Source organism: Coccomyxa subellipsoidea, assembly GCF_000258705.1.
Source record: "Coccomyxa subellipsoidea C-169, whole genome shotgun sequence".
In the NCBI taxonomy this organism is placed as follows: Eukaryota; Viridiplantae; Chlorophyta; class Trebouxiophyceae; family Coccomyxaceae; genus Coccomyxa; species Coccomyxa subellipsoidea.
The window spans coordinates 330,520-349,531 of NW_005178029.1; the positions used below are offsets into that span (position 1 = coordinate 330,520).

Sequence of the window (19,012 nt, forward strand, 5' to 3'; positions counted from 1 at the left end):
GTCTTGAGGGTGAATCCGTGAGCACCGGCACAGCCCAGCTAGAGCAGGAGCCATGTATGCTGGGAGTTATGTGATCATGAAACATTGGCTTTTTCGCACACACAGCAGTGATGCACAGATGCAGTCTTGAGTAAGCGGTTCCCTGACTTACTGATATGCTACCTAACATTTGCTTCCCATGGGCTGCAGTTCTGGCACATTGCCTGCTGCCTTCCCATCCTCCAGGAAAGAGCCCTCAAGTGCAATTGGCCGCCAGACCTGATCATGACTGGGGTTTCCCAGTAAAGAGTTCTCACACTACCCCACTGTTCCTCCAAGCACCACTATGCAAGCCCCACGCATTCAGCAGAAACCCAGTCGCCAGATCAGGTGCTTGGCAGATCGCGGCCAAATTAGGTGTGGTGCAGAATTCGAAATGCGCATCGCCAGATCAGGCGCGGAGTCGAAAAAGATTTTGCTCAGGAAAGGTCGAAAGAGCCCTGGCCCTCGCGGATGGCAAAGAGGATCCTCGCGCGCGCGACGGCCTTGGAGGAGTATGGAGGGAGCTTGATGTAATTAGCGCAGGTCATGACTGATGGCAGGTCGCCGTCTGCCGCGAAGCTGGTGGAGGCCTGGGCCTGCAGCGCGCGCGCGGACGCCCCCGGAGACGCGCCCGCCGCTGAGTCAGCCGCCGGGGAAGCTTCCTTGGTGGCTGCCGACACCTTCCGCACCACCGTCAGCCTGCAGTGGCACACACAGGGTGGGGGGTAAAGTCCAGGGGGCTTGTCAGGGATCAGACGGCTGCAACATTGAGGGTTTGGATCCTTGTTGCTAGAGCGTCTCGGTGCTACGCCAGACAATCATACACGCAACAAAAACCGAGGACGAGTGCAGCCCGATAGGAACTCTGCGACCGTCATTGGCATCTCGAGCTTACACCAATCCCCAGCGCTTGCTGCATGTCGGTCAAGTAACACCCAGACGCCCCAGCAAAGACGCACATGCCTCTTAACTCATCAAACTAATCAAACCCACTCGACCAGTTGCAAGTCAACATCTCCGCATTGATGCATGCTGCCAAGAATCCCGGCGCCTGTGTAGAGACGCAAGCCTTCCAGCGTAGCGCAACAGGTGTGAAAAGATTTAAAAGGACGGTGGAACAGTCAGCGCACCTGGGCTGCAGGGAGGCGATGCCGCCGGGGGGCAGGCGGGGGGAACCGGTGACAAAGCGCAGGAATCGGCGCTGGTCGGCCGCGTCCAGCTCGCTGATCACCTCCAGGAAGTACCGGATCGCCGTGCTCTCCTGCGTGTACCTGCGCGCAGCAAGCACAGCCCACGTCAGACCGCCCGCCCTTCTGTCCCGCTAATATCTGTGTGCCAGACCGAGCGCTGGCCCCGGCTGGCGGGGGGCGGTATAAATACTGAGCACCGTGCCCCACGGTTGATTTGGTCTTGCTTGGATCTGGCGAGTCCATCAAGGGGTAGGATTTTGGCAGCCTTTAGGATTTTGGCAGCCTTTACTGCAGCTTGTCTGCAGGCGCACCTTGCTTCAGGCAGGAAAAGCGTGTAATAAAAAAGAAAAAAGACCGAGCGCGACATGTCCAACGTGGCAAAAGTATAACAAATTGACGTGCAAATCGTCACAGAGTCGTGATTGTTGACAATCACCAACAACATGATTGGCTCGCAGACCATATTGTTAAATTGTTGGACAGAGCTTTACTTCATACAAGCAGAAATAGGGTCAATGAATAAGTTTCACTGCGCAAAGGCAGGTCCTGTTCCTCCCTGTGAAATGCCCCATCCTTGTGGGACTTGCGACCATCCCTAGAGCGCAAGGGATGCGCATTCTCCTGCACGTCTCAACCATCATGCACCGCCCTTGCTGCCCCTGAGACATGTGCATGGTTCACCAGCACTGGATAACCACAGGGAGAAGCATTCCTGAGGGAGACAAATTGCGCCCGCAGGGACCACAAGGCCATTCCACCAAGAATCTGTACTGATCAAACACCCCCTAAATGTGCCCTCTCAAGTCGTCTTGGTGAAGCAGCACGGCGCTGTCCAGGTCCCAAGTCCACTTCATCGACCCAGCGAACCTCCAGGGATTCAGGAATATGGCCAAAATGATCCAAATTGGTGAGACTTCAACGTGCAACAGAGCATGCGCACCCGTGGTCGCATTTGATGGTCTCGGCGAGCTTGTCAACGGACCACTTTTCGCCGACCCCGCAGAGCATGGCCTCCAGCTCGTCCTCGTGGAAGCACTGCAGCGCTCCCAGCGCAAACACCTCCGTGAATCCCGCCCTGCAATCCACAGAATTTGAATTCAAACCTGGACAGACAGGCGCGTTTGCACTTTGCAATGCTGCACATCGCACCAAGCTTGTTCTCATACACTCATTGATAATATAGAGAGCGTGTGAAACAAATCCCAATAAAAAAGGGTGGATAGAGCATGGAGAATTGACGGCACACTTGGTACGAGTGGCATTTATGCTCTCTTGCTGCCTACAGTCTGGACTACATTCTTTGCAGCGCTTGCAAAGCACACAAACCAGACCGGTGGCAGCAATCTGTCTGCAATGCTACAGCAAGTGCCACATCTTCTGAGATGCGACATCGTTGGCAGGGGAGTGCACCTGAAGGCCTGCATCTGGGCTTTGATGCCCTCGTGCAGCGTGGCGTTGACCACGGCCTGGATGTAGGTGCCCACGTTGTGCTTGTCCACCACCAGCTCAGAGCCCCCCGCCGTCAGCTCATACTCCGGGTAGCCTGCAGAGCACAGGGCAGGACTGAGCATGCAAAGACGAGAATCACAAGAAGAGCAGATACCAGGCTTTAAACAGGGCTCTGCCACAAGGTGCAGCCCAGAGGGCAACCTACAGCACTCAGCAAGGAATGACGAGAAAGCTTTTGAATACAGGTCATTACATTGCATCCATCAAGTTGAGGCAATTCCGCAACTCCATGGCTTTATGGAAAGCCGGGTTGTAACTCGCGGTGGTTTCATGATATCTGATAATATCCACAATGTGTCTTTCTTAGCATATTTACTTAACCACTTTCTGCCCCTAGTCCCTAGTCACGGTGCCAGAGCAGAGCAAGCGATGCAGTGGCAAGGTACAATAAAGGCAAAGCACTGCAGCGCAGTCACTGAGCAGGCCCGGGGAAAGCACTTGGCCCAGGGGAAGTACTTAGAGGAGGTAGTTGTGCTTCAAAGCATGCCAAGCTACAGCATGGCTCGATGCACAACCCTCTCCCCAAGTGCTTCCCCTTCCACAATCCCCAGCTCTCCTGCCCTGCCATCCCTACCTGCACCTTCAAATCTGCCAAGCAGAGCAGAGCGAGAAATCAGGCCATAGAGCAGCGCACCAGGCAGCACAAAGGAGAGGCAGAGGTCTTCGATGGGGGACCCGTCCACGAGCAGTGGAGCTGAGCAGGACCCGGCAGCGGCCCATGCGCGGTGCGCGGAGGCCAGCTTCTCCAGGGACGCCCCCAGCGCAGCGTCAAACTTGCGCACGTCATACAGGTCTATCGGCCGCTGCAGCGCCGCCCTGCAGCCATCATTTGAAAAGACTCTTCAAGCAAGAGTACCCAACGCTGTTCCTGCTAAGAAGGCAACGGGCGTCTGCAGACAAGCTTCATGGATCTTGTAACACTCCACAATGGATGATGGGCTCGATTGGAGCATGTGCAGTGCCTGTGCAGAGGGGCCTGAGGTTCTCATGTCATGTAGATGGGACCCTCAAGCATTTGCAGGAGAAAGGTGCGTGCAGATGTATGCTTGGGACAGGCTGCGCCCGGGAGAGGATCTGCTTCCATGCGGTTGCATGGGGAAAAGGATCCTGATGGGTTTTTCAAGCAGAAGGCGTCAAGAGACACACTGCTGACCAGTCAGGGCGCATGGATTATGCTCCTTAATACCGTTGATGTTTGCGCGCAGCTTGGCGGTCAGAACACTGTGATAAATTCCCACAGCGTTCTGGCGATGAATGCATATGCAAACAGCAAGGTAGAAGGTTCGTTTGTTCAGGGGCGCACCTGTAGAAGGTGTAGGAGAGTGGAATATCGAGGAGGCGGGAGTCCTGCAGGGCCTTGGCCATAGCACGCCCCAGCAGACGGTACCGCTCCACCACCTTGCTGCCTGTTCAGGCGCCATGCCAATAAGTGTGAGGCCCAAGACACATTCCCATGACATCCCCACGCATGCGCAAGCTTTGATTTGTTCTGCCGCTTTCCCGGGATCATGAAGAGCACCGTCAGACAAAGCAGAAGCAGGGGCCTTCATACAGCAAGCAGTCTGATTCTGCGAATCAATTCCTTGCAGATCACAGGTTAGCCCCTTTGCAGTAGGACTCAACAAATTGCTGGGACTTTGGGAAAAGCCACATGATGAGAGGGACAAACCTGCTGCCTTGGACTGCTGCATGGGTGCAGGGAAGAGGCCCTGGGGAGCCTGCACGTAGGCGTCCGGCCGCCCGTTCTCCCCTGCCGCCGCCTGGGCCGGCAGCGTCGACACCACGATGCGCGAGTCCTCCGCCTTGGACGCCACCGCCGCACCTGCAGCCGGCAGACATGCCCAACAGAATTTTCAATAACTGTCAGGAGCAACTGCATATGAAGCTGCTGTGTAGCAATATAAGTAATACAAAACCAGTGTCTTTCCTGCGTGCCACGTCCGACAGACACGGCATGCATCGACCAGCCATGATAATGCAGACGCTGCATGCACAAGCAATGCCTCCTCGAAAGCGCCCAACCGTTATATGTGACGTACCACTATTTCCAGCAAAGCCTCAGAGGCCCTTAAAAGTGCTCAGTTTTCTTGGCTTGGCAGGCCACATGGAGGCGGACAGAAAGAACAAGAGTCAGGCAATATTGCCGGCAATGCCGTGAGGCCGGGGCGCGCACCAGTGGCGACTTAAGGCGGGAGAGTCATGTGCTTGATTTCACTGCAAATTTGGAAGGGAATCAACCCCTGAGACGAAAGAATGTCCTGACAGAGGCCGCAATCTGTGCGCAGTGGGGGAGGCAGGGCCGGCACGAGTGGCAATTGTGACACCAGATAGCGCTGAGGGGCGCGCACCGGTGGCGACCTTGGAGGCGGCTGAGTCGTCGCCACGCCACATGGCGAGGCCCTTGCGCTGGAGATCGTGGGACAGCATGGTGTAGAACTCCAGAGTAGGCCCCAGCCCCGTGCCCACCTGAAACCATTGCCATTTTCAAACATTTCCCGACATGACACTACATATTGCTCGTCTACAAATGTGCCTCTCAGATCATGGTGTTCTACGTGTATGCATTTCCACTCATGAACATTTCCCGACATGACACTACATATTTGCTCACAGGTTACAGCTGATGACTACAAATTGTCATGTTGCTTCAATCTCCGAGATTTTGCACTTATGAGTACAGATCTGTATTGCCCACCTCGCCAAAGTACTCAATCTCCAGCACCGCGCGGCTGGCGCCGTACATCTCAAACACCTTGGCCGCGCTCTCCAGGATGCGCTTGCGCGATATGCGCACCTGCCATGCACAGTGCGCAGAATTTTCAATAATTGGGCGAAGCCTGTTGTGTTGCCGGCTCCTTGCCGGTTAAAAAGCCCATCTGATCAAAAGATTCGATTGATGAAATAACAGCATGTGACCCCAACTGAGGACTGCGTGTCACGCCATTGAAGACCTTCGGCACCTGGCAACGCGGTGTTCCACATCACATGCAAACAGCAGGTAAGCAGATGACTCCACATTCTCAATGACATGACAACATGCACATGCTTGGTGTAGGAAGGACCTCTTCAATGACGCTTCTGGGTGAATGTGTGTGAAACGGGCAGAGAAGCAGAGATGTCACTATGCTAGCTAAGAGAATTACCAGGCAACAGAACCATCTAAGAGCGGATTGAAGCAATTGACAAGTGGCAGAAATGCCAGTCGAGGTTTGAGAGATCGGCAAGTGGCACAGGGATCAGCAGACACCAATACCTTTTGGCGCTGGATGCGGCCGACACGCAGCTCGCGCGCTTCCCGGTCGAGCGGCTGCGCTGCGGCGCCCTCGGCAGCCTGCTGCTGCTGCAGGTGCTGTAGGGCGCGCGCGAGGCCGAAGGCGGTGCAGTGGAAGTAGCGCGATCGCAGCGCAAAGGGCAGCATGAACTTGTAGTCAAACACCAGCGTCGCGCACCAAGGCGGCAGGTCCGCCCCGCAGATCGCCAGCACGTCCTGCAAGTTGCATTTATGTACCCATGAACAATTGTTCGTTGCCATATGACTTGTCGGTTTTACAGAAAAATGTAGGCACATCAATTCTCATGCAGGGACCAGAGCAGAAATGAAGCACAGCCACTTGGCGGCAGAATATGTTGCTGGCTGGAATGTGGAGAATTGTTAGGAAAACTGATGGGTAGGGGATGCACAAGGGCTCTGATTGACTCGAGGCTCATGTCAAAATGCCACATGAAGATAGGAAGGACCCAACTTCAGTGACAGGGTAGCCTCCAGACAGTAGTAATGCTTGCTGGCTGAGTGCAAGTACTTGCCAGCAGGAGGATCAGACTAAGCAGTGTTCACGCTTACCCATGGAGATACAATCCTTGTGCACGCATGGCAATGATTGGACAGGCAAGAAAGAGCTGAACCAGCGAAAAGAAAACAGTACCTTGAGCTGCTGGGCCAGCTTGGGCGCCAGCTTCTTGCTGATGAACTCTTCGCGCGCCAGCGGCGCCAGCGTCTTGGGCTGCCGACCGGGGGCGCCCGGAGAATTGTCCAGGTGGGCTGGGATCTGATGCGCCAGCCTGCAAACCCAGCAACGCTCCTTTACACATTTCGGTATCCTGTTCAATAGCTCTGCGTGGACATCTGAAAAGAAGGCAGTACAGCAATGGACAAGTGTCAATTCTCTTCTTGCTGCATTGCAATCCTCCAGACCCTCACGCAAAAGTTTTGGCAAGGAACTCTCGGCAAAGCGTGATGCGACAGCAGTGCCGCTGTGCGCTTAAGAATATTTAGAGGACAGTGTGAGGTTTGGCCAAGCCCCTTTCAAAAGTGCACAGAAGCGAGAACAAAAAGAAATGCTATGTGTGCATCTCACGCTCTTGTACCCAGCCATTCCCTCTGTAGATATATATTAGGTCTATTGAGGTTCCACAGAGTAAAATGTCACCATTCAAGGTAGCAAAGCGCACATTCTGCATTTCACGTGCTTCTGCTCTTGTTGTCCAGTCTTTTGTCCCGAATCAAGTATTCAAATGTCCTCTGATACACACTATGGAGAAAGGAACGCGCCTGTTGAGGGCCTCGAGTTGCTTGAGCAGCTGCAGCAGGTCCTGCGTCTGCTCGCAGGCGCCGATGTCAGGCGCGGGGGTCCGCCAGCTCAGCAGGTCCCCCAGAGGTGAGTCAGCCAGAGACCCGTCAGCTGCCTCGGATGTGCTTGCCTCCGCCATCTCCTCTTCTGGCACCGCTGGTGCTGAGCTGGCCGCCTCCTCTGCAACGTTGTCATACCTGCGAGCAACGAGGTACAATCACAACGATTCTTTGGAGTTGTCATGCATGGAAGGCATTTGCTGCTTCTGCCTTCGCTGCCGCAACTGATGACTCAGATGTTGATGGCCGACCCCCAGAGCATGCATGAGACAGCAAACATTCCAGCACCATGTCGCATCAGAAGTGAGCACCTCTTCTCAAGCTCCTTGGGCCGAGTAATTCAACTTCAAGAGGCAGCACGATGCTTAAAGCATGCAATCCACAATGCAGCAAATCATGTATGGCGTGACAAATGATACTGTCGTCATGTGCCTTTCCCACCCACGAAAACACAGTAAACGTTCAATATGTAAACGGCCGCAATCAGTACAGATGAATTTAAAAGTTCAATTAAAAGTTCAACTACAAACTCTAATCTGGGAACATGTTATCGGTGGGCATGCTCACCTGCTGTAGTACATGGTGTGGACCTCCTCCCACAGGCGCCGGCCGCGGCGGTGGGCGCTAACCTCGCTGTCCTGCTCCGGACCCCGCCCCTCCGCGTCCATCCGTGCCCGCCTGGCCGCCTGTGGCCAGTGTGACACAACATCAGTCATAGGAGGAGAACTTCCAAGGTGCACACAAGATGGTGCCTTCAGACTAGCTGCAGTGGCAGCACGCCTGGCTCTCGGATGCAGTGACGAAGCATGCGGAAGCCCGGCAACTAGCAGAAGTGACAGCCAGACAAAGGGTTAACGCAGCATAGATGGTATTTATGCACAGCTACTGACACTTGACGAGTTCCTCGCCCAGGAGCAGAATTCACACCAACGGAATTCTGCAAATACAGTCCTGAAATGGCAATTTAGTCGATTCTTGGCGCTTCCACACACCTGCACAGCCTGGAAGATGGTGGACGGCGGCGCCAGCTGCTCGCCGCCTAGTGTGAAACGCAGCTTAGGCTGCGCGGCCGCGCCCTGGCCGCTGGCCGGCTGCGCCGCGGCGTCGCCGGCGGCAGCTGCGCCGGCAGCTTCCCCGGCGCCGCCCTGCTGCTGAGGAGTCGCCGGGGGTTCCCCAACCCCCGCTGCATCCCCCGCAGCTGCAGCGGCCCCCCGGCCGGAGCCGCTGATCGCCTGCGCGTAACTCATGCGGCCCTGGGCTGTGCGCGTCCTGCATGGGCACTTTGACACATCAGCGGATGCAAGGCATAATATAGTGAAGGTAGCTGCAGCTTAGGGCTCAAACAGCAACCATGGCACTCCTGCACTCATCTTTACGAGCTGCAAGGCAATTGCTTGCAACAAGCTCTCACATCTTCTCCGTCATACCAGATGGCATTGAAGCTAGTCGCCGAAAGCAAGCAATCTCCATTGCCTACTTGGCACGGCCTGGAGAGGGAAGAGGGCAGCATCTGGTTGCCAGACATACAGTGCCTCGATCTTGATGAGTAAGGTGCACTCACCTGGCGGGCTCAGCCGGCTCCGCGGCCTCCGGCTCTGCGGCCGGTGCAGGAGGAGCAGGTGTGGGTGCTGGAGTGTCCCCCAGATGCATGTCGTGCACCTGCGCAGACACAAACTTAAGCTTCTGGACATTCTTCACCCAAACACTGAGAACCCCACAGGCAGCTCCAAGTATAGGCTCAACATTGCTGTCAGGTTCCACATTGTAGATCTTTGACAAATGGAGCAGCGATTATCAGCCTACGCTTACTTCCTGCACCCTGGCATGTGCTGAATCTGAACTCCCTCCAACAAGGAATGGCGCGAAACAAGTACCCCTCACCTGAGCTACCATCAACAACAACGATCGCATGGAAGGTGTACAAAGTGTTGGCTGAAACCGACAATAGATCCCTGCTGCATGTACTGCCAGGGTGAAGGTAGGCAGCGTGCCTGCATGGTGCCAATTCCCATGTCCTCGTCATCTTCCACGTCAGCCCCTTCCTCATCGTCATACTGCACGTCACCCTCGTCATCGTGCTCCTCCATGTCCTCATCCTCCTCCGTCCCATTCTCACCCTGTATAAAGCAGCAGCAGAATCTCGGGGCTGCAATTTCCATGATTCAGTACTACCTAGGGGCATTGCAATCTTTCCACAGTTGCCGCCAATGGCATGATAGATGCTTGTTCATGTGCGCCATGTGTGCAAGTTTTAATGGCATGAGAGCTGCAGCAGAGGGGGCAGGGCTCGGTAGTGATAATTTTTTGTTCACTGTACCCTGAGGATGCACCTGAGACACATAAAGGCACAAGACATTTATGGCAGGGATGCAGGAAGGACGCACTTCGTGCAGTCAACATCACAAGCCATGAAGATGCGCGTCAGTGGAAAGAGGACCAGGGTTTCCACAGCAGAAAATCCTGTAGAGAACAGATTGGGAAGAGGAAGATAGGAGAGTGGAGAAGGCGCAGACCTGCAGCATGATGACCTCCTCCTCCTCAGCCTCATCGTCTTCATCGGCAGCCTCGGCTGCGTCATCATCCGCCATGTCAGCAGCGGCAGCGTCGTCTGCAGCGTTCCCTCTTGGGGACGGCCCCTCCTCATCAGCCTCCGGATCCGCCAGCTCAGCGGCCGCCCTTGCTGCCTACACAACATCATCACTCTCAGCAAGCAGCCTTGCTTCTGCATTTGTGTTTTCATGACAGGACTCTGGATAAACTCCCTTACCTGAGCGCGAGTCATGCGTTTCGAGGACTTGGCGGCGGGCTCCGCTTCCTTGCTGCCCCTTGATCCGCGGTTCCGCCTAACCGCTTCCTCTGCGGCCTCTACAGCCTTCATCGCTGCTTCTGCTGCAGCCTGCGGGGGATACCATAAACAAGAACCTCATCACAGCTTCAACATGAGTTTTTCCAAAAAAAAGATTGAAAGTCAAGCAAACTTCAATATGAGAAGCAGACATGAATACAGGACACCTTGAATCAAAGTGCCCACGTTGGAGCTGCTTTTTGAATAGTAAAGAACAATGACATGTTGCAAGAAACCACTGCCATGTGACGTATGATTCCATGTTAAAGAAGAAGCAAGGTGAACACACCTGCAGCTCAGCAGCGGCCGCAGCGCGCGCGCTGCCGCGGCCGCCGGCGCCGGCCGGCCCCGGGCCCCCGGCTGCGGCCGCCGCGCCGGGGGAGCGCCCCCGGGCCTCGCCCCCCGCTTGAGAGGCGCTGCTGGGGGAGCGGTACACACGCATCCATAAAAAGTCCTCCACCGCGGAGATGGTCGCGAGCGGCTCGATAAGGACCACGTTGGAGGAGTAATCGCGCAGCTGCGACTCGTGCCCCGCGCGGCAGAGACGCAGCTTGAACGGCTGCGCCAGAGCTGCCAGGCCGGAGGTCAGGCTGCCCACGTCCTGCACCCGAGAGCCTGCACCAAGCAAACCTTGATTAAGAGGCAGGACTAGTGCATCGTGTGGTCCTACTACCGTATACGGGTCTGCATATCACATATTCTGCAGGCCAAGGCTGTCTAGCAAGGTCTCCTTGTCCTATGGTGATAGGTTAAATAATATTGACAGACATGCCGTCAGGGACACTTGCACAAGCTCACTGACCTGGAAGCACATGTTCCAGGTTGATTGAGATACAAGCGCATGCAGTTGGCTCTGCCAATACACTGTAGGAGCCTTCGCCGGTGCTCAAGCGATTTGCAGGAGCACCAGCCGAGGACCCCCCAAGTAAATTTTGGCACGCATGCGCTTGTGTCTGGACTTCCCGGGCACCACAAAGACCAACAAGTGGCGCCCGCAGCGGCCGCGAGGCCAATCGACCCTGATGGGTTTGTTGCTGATCACCGTAGTTTCATTGATCACCCCATCTCTTAGGAATATCCATTAAACATATTCCATCAAGCCAAGTGATCAAAAAGGCAAATCTACTTTAAGTCGACTGGCCAAAAAACCGCACCCGCGGAGCCGCCGGCGCCGCCAAAAGCACGGAGGGAGGGCGCAGTGGGAGTAAGCTGGCTGTACTGGACCGGGAAACGCTCGGTGGAGGCCAGACCCTCGTGCAGCTTGCGCACGAGCGATGACATCAGCGGGCTGCCCGTCGGCTGCGGCACAAGCGCGTCATCCGCGAATGCGAGCAGCCGCTGCAGCAGCCGCTTCTCGTCTGACGTGTCCATCAGGTCTTCACCTGCACGTTGCATCCGATAGTCTTGCTTTCCAGATACTTCTGCTGGGTTCCTGATAAGCTGCGCCCTGCTCACACTCTCGACTCTGTAATGCCCTCTATATGCAGATGGAAGAAGACGAAAGTGCGTTTTGACAATACGACAACCGGCATAATGCAGCTACTGCAAGAATTGAACTGTCAAAATGATATGTCATGTTTGCTCTCCCAGTATTAATTCCTAGCAGATGATCGACAGAAACACTTATACGTATTTCAAATACTTCGCATTCCTGGGCTTAAGCGGGGTAGAGAAAGTGGCCCGCCTTGGAGGTAGGCGCGCAGCTGGCTGACGGCGCCACTGGAGAGGAACTCAAAAGTGGAGATGGCGGCGGGCCCCTGATCCTGCAGAGCCGCCAGCAGCTCCCTCACAGCGCCCTCGCGGCCCAGATCCTCCCCGATGCGCCGCAGCTGCCGCATGCCCTCCGTCTCCGACGCCGACCCGCCCGCCCCCGACGCAAAATGCGCCTGCGCGGAGGACGAAAGGCGCGTCACTTTGTCCGCCCAAAATCGATTTTGTGACGATTGCGTCAGGTTGCAACTCCCCTATTTTCAAAGCTTGTGCTGAGTCTCTGCAGCTCACACCCAGCTCCCTGCTAGAGGTGGTGATTTGGGGCGAAGTAGTAACTGCAATGCTTGTTGCACACCAGGTCAGGAGCAGGTGGGCACAGGCCATGCCCTGTTGCAGGGGAAAACTGGCCTGTGTCATACCACGCCCAGATCTGGTGCACTGACCAGCAACAGACGATATTTTGTTTCCTTATTGAGTCAAGAGGAGGCCTAAGTGAAAGCAACACACATCGCACGCAGGGGCCCAGCAGGCACTGGACACTTTTCTCAGAATTTCATTTAAGATATAATTCTGATTGTGTACTGTAGTGCAGCACAAGGAGATCAAAAGTGCATGCCTGGACGAAGGCGGCTGCGCGTTTGGCGGCGGCCTGGCGCAGGATTTCGGAGGGGCTGGGCTTGGGCACGGGTGCCGGCGGCAGCGGGGCCGCCTCCGTGGACGGCTCTGAATCCTGCGCATCCTCCTTGTCCTTCTGCGCGCAGCATATAGCCCCTTCACGTTCACATAACACCAGGCCTCTCTAGAACTCTCACAATTTGGACAACAATGCAGTACAATGTGGCAAACAGCATCAGGTTATGTCTTTTCAGGTCCATTGCATACCAAGGTCCAAGTTTTTTCTGCCCTTTCAGGAACTCTGCACACACCCAGAGAGACACCCTCCCGGTAGGGTGGTAGTAGGTGGCACCACTACCATGCATGTTTCAGGGACCAACGGAAACCCACAAGCCTTCATGGCAGCAAGGAAAATATAATATGGTGAAGAAGACTGACCTTGAGTCGTGAGCTGGAACGGCGCAAAGTCGGCGCGCGGCTCTTTGCCGCAGGCTCTGGCTTGGGTTCTGGCTCGGGCTCCTCTTTCGGCGCCGTAGCAGCCAGCTGCTCCATCGCATGCACCACCCCTTCCTTCAGGAAGAACCTGCACGTGCATGTGATTGCTAGTAAAAGCTATCCGGCTGAAGTCATCTGACCCATGTTTCTCCAAAATTCATTGTGTCACTGGCCTTCTTCGACTCTGAATTTATCTGTGAAAGACACGGGAACAGAGCAAGGGCACAGCGCTTGCACAGGATCTTAAAGACAACGGACTGTGCAAATGATTCGTGCTGCCCAAACAAAGGTAAGGAGGCCTCGTGCATCCTCTCTAGAGCTCTCAAAATTTGGACAACAATGCAGTACAATGTTGCAGACAGCATCAGGGTATGTCTTTCAGGTCCATTGCATACCAAGGTCCAAAATTTTCTTTGCCCTTTCAGGAACTCTGCACACACCCATAGATACAGACACCCTGACCCCACCTCATGAGGTTGTGACACACCCACGTGCAGGAAGCACGCTGCCTGTGGCAGTTTACACATAAGAATCTGAAGAGGGAGGGTAAAGTAGCCGCACCGCCTGTAGTCGTCAGGAACCTTGGCCATGAGCAGCTCTGCCAGGATAAGGGCGCTGGCGAGGGTGGGGGGGTCGTGCGACAGCAGCAGCCCCGCTATGAACGAGGAGATGGTGAGGCCCTTGAGCTGCTCATGCAGCATGTCTGGCGGGCTGTAGTACAGCACCTTGTCCAGTATGCGCAGGCACTTGTTCTTGACCTGCGCGCACGGCAGCAGCGTTTCAGTGAAGGGCAGAAAAGCAATACTTCTATATTGACAGGACCCTTACAATACCCGCAGGTTACCCAAATACTGCCCTTCTGCATCTCGCATCTTCGATTCCTTGCATGGCCCCATCATGTGGATGCATGCACCTCTTGTCTCAGTGTAGTCCTGCATGAGTGCATGCACACGCGATGGTTCCATGCAAAGAGCCGACCCGTAATACCACTATGACAACCTGCATGTCTGCGTGCACAAAAAGGAGAAGACTAGCAAACCTTAACACACATCAAGGGCGCACTTAAAGTAAAGAGAGAAAGTGCGAGTGACTTGGCTGGGCCGCACCGAGGCGAGCACGGTGCTGCCATAGACCTGCATGGCAAGGCCCAGGAGGTCGGAGGAGTACTGCTGCAGCACGTCCGGGTTGCTGGCAATGAACGCCTTTCGCAGCGCTCCGTCCGTCAGGCCGCCCGACACCACCGACACTTGACCTGCGCACCACACCACAGCCAAGCTGACTCAGAACCTGCACTCTGCTAAAAGGAGCATGCTGGTGATGAGCAAAGGTCATTCAACACTCAGGAACCCTGCCAGTGTCCTTTGACAAGCTGGATCATTTATAAGCTGGCTCCCCAAGCTGCTTACCTGTCCATGCATTGGGAATTGTATTTAGCTGATATTATCCAGAGCAGAGTCTGCAGAACGCACCTTGCCTCTTGGCAGGAAAAGCGTGTAATAATAATAATAATAATAATAATATTATCCAGAGCAGAGACCGTAAGACCCAAGCATGTGCAATGACGGGGTGTGGAGAATTGCTTGTTACGATGCCAATTTGTCCAGGATGCCGCACATGCACGTGTCTAAAAATATCCTGCACATCACACTACAGATGCCTACACAGTTCTGTGCTTCGACTTGCATGGATAATAGGAGAGCTGCACCTGGGTCGGCGGTGGCGGGCAGGGCTTCCAGGATGCAGCGGGAGGCGTCGGGCGTGGGAGGCAACAGCTCTGCAGACAGGGACACCACCTCGTACAGCTGGTCTGACGAGCGCAGCACCGACGACGCTGACGTGGTCGAAGTCGAAAACAGCGTTGAGCTGCACAGCACACAGCGCCGTCACTACAGCCACAGGTACAAAGATCGAAGATGTGCCTTGATCACCAAGCACACCACCTGTAATCTCCCTGGGGGCCAGCTATGAAAGCAATGGCGCGCCTGCATGCCACCGCTTCAACAATGCATGGACAACATGTCGAGATGGGAGGCCCATTAACCCTTTGGGCCGCGGATGCCCAAAGGCAAAAGTCCAGCTCCCGTAGAACTAAAACCAGACATTCTGATGTTCTGGGGGAGCACTAGGGCCCGTCTAGCATACTGCCGGGAGACGCAACTCCAGATTTAGCCTTTAAAAAACTGTCACAACCAATTCCTCACAAGGCATTTAGTACATACAAGAGATCTGCGCAAGCAGTTGCAGGTGCTCACCTCATGAGCAGCCGGCGCATGGTGGTGGACATGTTGGCGGTCAGCAGCGACTCAGCGACCGAGTGCGACCCGGCCGCGCATGTGGTCAGCAGCCTGATCAGGCCGTAGTAGGTGGACACGCTCAGCTGCGCGGTCATGCTGCCGGTCTCGGAGACGGCCACCAGTTGCACGGCGTTGCCTACCAGGCCGGCGCCGCAGAGCATGTCGAGGTGCTGCGGGCTGTGCGCGAGCGCCTCCGCAATTCTCGACAGCGCCAGGCACGCGTTCTCCACCACCTTGCTGTCCTGCAGCACAATAAGAACAAGCCAGATCATTTGTTTGTCATTTGCAGCCTTGCATGTGCAAGTTTGCTTGCCAGCTTGTACAGGCACTGACGGTGGGTTTTACTTCGGATCCCTTTTCTTCTGCACATGGTCTAGGCAGGCTATCACCCATTTGTACAACAGTGACAGTGAGCACGGTTGGTGAAGTAGGCCATGATGGTGCTGCACAGCATTTGATTCATGAGAAGATACAATAAGTGAGTGTGCAATGTCAGTCAATTGATTGTGATCATCAGTCCGTTGCATGATATGCCAGTGCAAGACCATTTACAGTCAGGATGCAGAAATGTTGCCAGCTGAGAGTTCTCAGTGTCTCATGGGCAATAAAGAGCACCCTTGCCATGCACACCTCTGCGTCAAGGCAACAGAAAAACCTTGCAATGGCATACTGACAACTGCAAGGCTGCTGGCAGCAACCATGCACTGCCGATCAAGTGGGACAGTACCGTACTCGTCCTAATGCAAGTCGGATCCGAATTCAAGGTCGGACGATATTTGAATTAATTCCTTAGTCGTTTTGCCTGTAAGTTTATGAATTTGGACCCAAAGGCAGGTTTCTTTCTGCCGCTGGCATCTCCACATCATGAGCTACAAGAATGCGGGCTCAAAAGTAAAAATGACTTTGTATTTTGGGAATTACGTAATCCAAAAATCGCAATAATTATTTATTTTTCCGACTAACAATTAGGACGAGTACGGTATTCTTGCCCCATAATCAGTGTCCCACACTATCTGCATGCATTTCAATGCACAAGAATCCCCTCTCACGCCCACCCATAAGAAACCTCTGCAAATAGCCACAATAAAAGCACCTGGTACTGGAGGAGGTTGGTGAGGATGGGGACTGCGGAGGAGACAGCGTCGATGTTGTCGGTGGTGAGGGAGCGGCACATGGTGGCGGCGGTGGCCACCGCCACGCGCTGGACCCCCGTCTGGAAGAAGTCCAGGTAGGACAGCACCGCCACCAGGCCCCCCTGCCGCAGCACCGCCCCCGGATGCTCCGCCGACAGCTTCTCCAACGCCTGCGTCACACAATAGCGCAACAGGCTATCAGGACAGTGCTTAGAGTTCTCATGTTTTCGCAAAAAGGGAGACTTGCATGTACATGGACACAATATTGCATGCGTGCACATCAGCGCCCACCCAAATTTAGATAAGTCCTTAATTTGAGGACCTCAAAACGATGTGAACAATGCCGGCTTTGCTATGTTCTTGAGCTGGGTATGCCCTCTGGAAATCTGCAAAGTTGCCTTGTGGCAATGACATGACTGGGCATAGCGCACTATTGTTGGGCCTGAACACTGAGAAAAAGCATTGGTCTTGTTCTTGAAACATTCCCTCCCTGACATTGAGAGGATGCAACACCGACTGTATTATGAAACGCATATGGAAGAGGCTAAAACCATCACGATCTGCTCCTTGAGATGGGCAGCAGTGCAAGAGAAGGGCGACTTTTCAGATGTTCAGCTTACTTTCAGTTTGGGCATTGCCAAGCATCTGAGAAAGTGCCCCGACCCTGTGCTGCAGATCCGTCCTGCTTGAGCAGCTCATGATGAGCTCCCACAACTGAGCGGATCGGGAAAAGACGAGGCAAGTGCGCGGACCTGCAGGGACTGCTCGGCGAGATCGATGTACTCGATGGTGAGCAGGCGCGCACAGAAGGCCGGCACGGCCCCGTGGCGCACGATGGAGGAGCAGGAGGACGGCAGCACGTCCGCCAGGAATGTGAGCGCGCGCGCGGCCAGCAGCATGATGTCCGGGTTGTGCTCTGAGTTCAGCAGGTGCACCTGCGCAGCGGCGGTGCCTCAGACTCGAACTTTCCACATACGGAGCATCTGCGGCATTGGCATGAGCTAGACGCAGCCAACAACATCTTGCTCACTCTCACCGAGGGCATAAACACCGGGGATTCTCTCAGTCTTTGCAACGACAATGACTAAGTTCCCAGAGCAGCGTTGGGGGCAAGACATGCAGCGTCAAGGGCAAAACATGCATGGGAGTCAAGCACACTACAGAAAGAAATAGCCAGGGAAGATCGTATAGACTCCTGTGTTTTGCCAAAACGCTTCAAGCAAGCTGGTGGCCATAAGCTGACATGCAGAGCACAATCCTCGACACACAGGTATGCAACATGGAAACGAGCAGCATGCAGTGGTGAATGCACCAGCACGGGCACGAGCTGTTCCACAGGGAAGACACTCAGGGACTCTTCGTTGGAGATGGACAGCAGCTCATTCAGCTGGCTCAGCGCATCCAGCTGTGCATTCTCATCATCGTCCTGGCGCAGCTGTACCAGGAACCCCTGCACCCACAACATCAAACCTCTCAATTTGGTCTGACTAAAGTCTCTGGCCAAGAGTAATCACAAATGTCCTCTCGTACGACCGGCTGCGATTTATTATCAGCGTTGTGTTGTGGCGTGCTAAAATATAGCTCGGCCGCATATGAGGTGTTTTGGCGCGTGGAGAGGTTGTGAAACATATGCATGGAAGCTAGTAGCAGGCACGTTTAACAATCCCGGCTCGCATGGATCTGGGGCAGTCTGCTAAGCTGATGGTGTTCAGCATAATAGACCGCCCCACATGTGAGCAGCGCATTTCTGTGTAGCCCGGAAACAGGATGCAGGGTGCAGTCGTCACCTTGAGCTGCGCGCTTGAGAGGCCGCCAGATGGGACGATGTCATCAAAACCAGCTCCAAGCTTGCGCAGCAGTCCTTGTAGGGCACTGCACGACCACAGTAGAGTTTTAGTGAGCCATATCATTAGATGTTTGCATCAGACACAAAACAATCAGAGCATCTACAGCTTGGTTAAGGATCCACAGGAGAAGCTGCCAGAGTCACACACCTGCTTGCGTTTCCAAAGTTCCTCCCAAAGATGTCCTGGGCGTTCTTGTCCTGCAGCAATCACGATCGTCAAGCAGATGCGTTAAATTGCACCCCAAATGCAGGCACCACACCACACAGCATGGTGGTGAGGTGCTGCTGTGAAGATACGTCTTAGTGGTTCGCAGAAGTCATGCAGCGAGTGTAGCAGCTTCCGTGTGCAGAAACACCGTAAACAAGGCTTGATCGAGAGGCGCCATGCATTGACGAAGTTCTTCACTTATCACAGCCTTAATGGACACCCACTAGGAAAGTGGCCTGAGAACCCTGGCATACCTCATCGTCTGCGCCCTCCCTGCCATGTGCATCATCGCTGTCTTCTCTCCTCTGCCTCTCCATCTCGTCTTGCGCTTGGGTGGCTTCTTCCTTCAAGGCTAAATCTGCGTGGCGTTGCTCTGCGTTGGAAGGACCAGCCTCTTCTGAAGCAAATGATCTGGCCTGCTTTCCTTTGCCTGATGTATGTTTTGTTCCTGCCTGCTGCCTTGTTGGAGGCCTAGCCCGTGAGGTCGCCCTGTTGCGAGCCTGGGGAACCTCGTTGCCT

The 19,012-nt window shown here is 54.7% G+C and overlaps 1 protein-coding gene across 1 annotated transcript; it reads right to left on the bottom strand.

Annotated features, from left to right (window-relative positions):
* Positions 1–458: 458 nt before the first annotated feature.
* On the bottom strand, positions 459–18,810 carry COCSUDRAFT_67182 (hypothetical protein; the record flags this gene model as incomplete). The annotated part of the gene is made up of 34 exons (XM_005645174.1): positions 459–720; positions 1,152–1,292; positions 2,152–2,286; positions 2,622–2,754; positions 3,355–3,536; positions 4,024–4,126; positions 4,390–4,542; positions 5,069–5,186; positions 5,416–5,514; positions 5,974–6,207; positions 6,644–6,779; positions 7,249–7,485; positions 7,915–8,033; positions 8,340–8,616; positions 8,909–9,006; positions 9,291–9,464; positions 9,861–10,031; positions 10,115–10,243; positions 10,482–10,807; positions 11,347–11,574; positions 11,835–12,078; positions 12,258–12,340; positions 12,485–12,653; positions 12,956–13,100; positions 13,574–13,770; positions 14,119–14,264; positions 14,718–14,875; positions 15,265–15,548; positions 16,400–16,609; positions 17,192–17,374; positions 17,752–17,889; positions 18,227–18,311; positions 18,434–18,483; positions 18,748–18,810. 34 exons carry the CDS (start codon positions 18,808–18,810, stop codon positions 459–461), a joined length of 5,610 nt encoding a protein of 1,869 aa, XP_005645231.1.
* Positions 18,811–19,012: the final 202 nt, after the last annotated feature.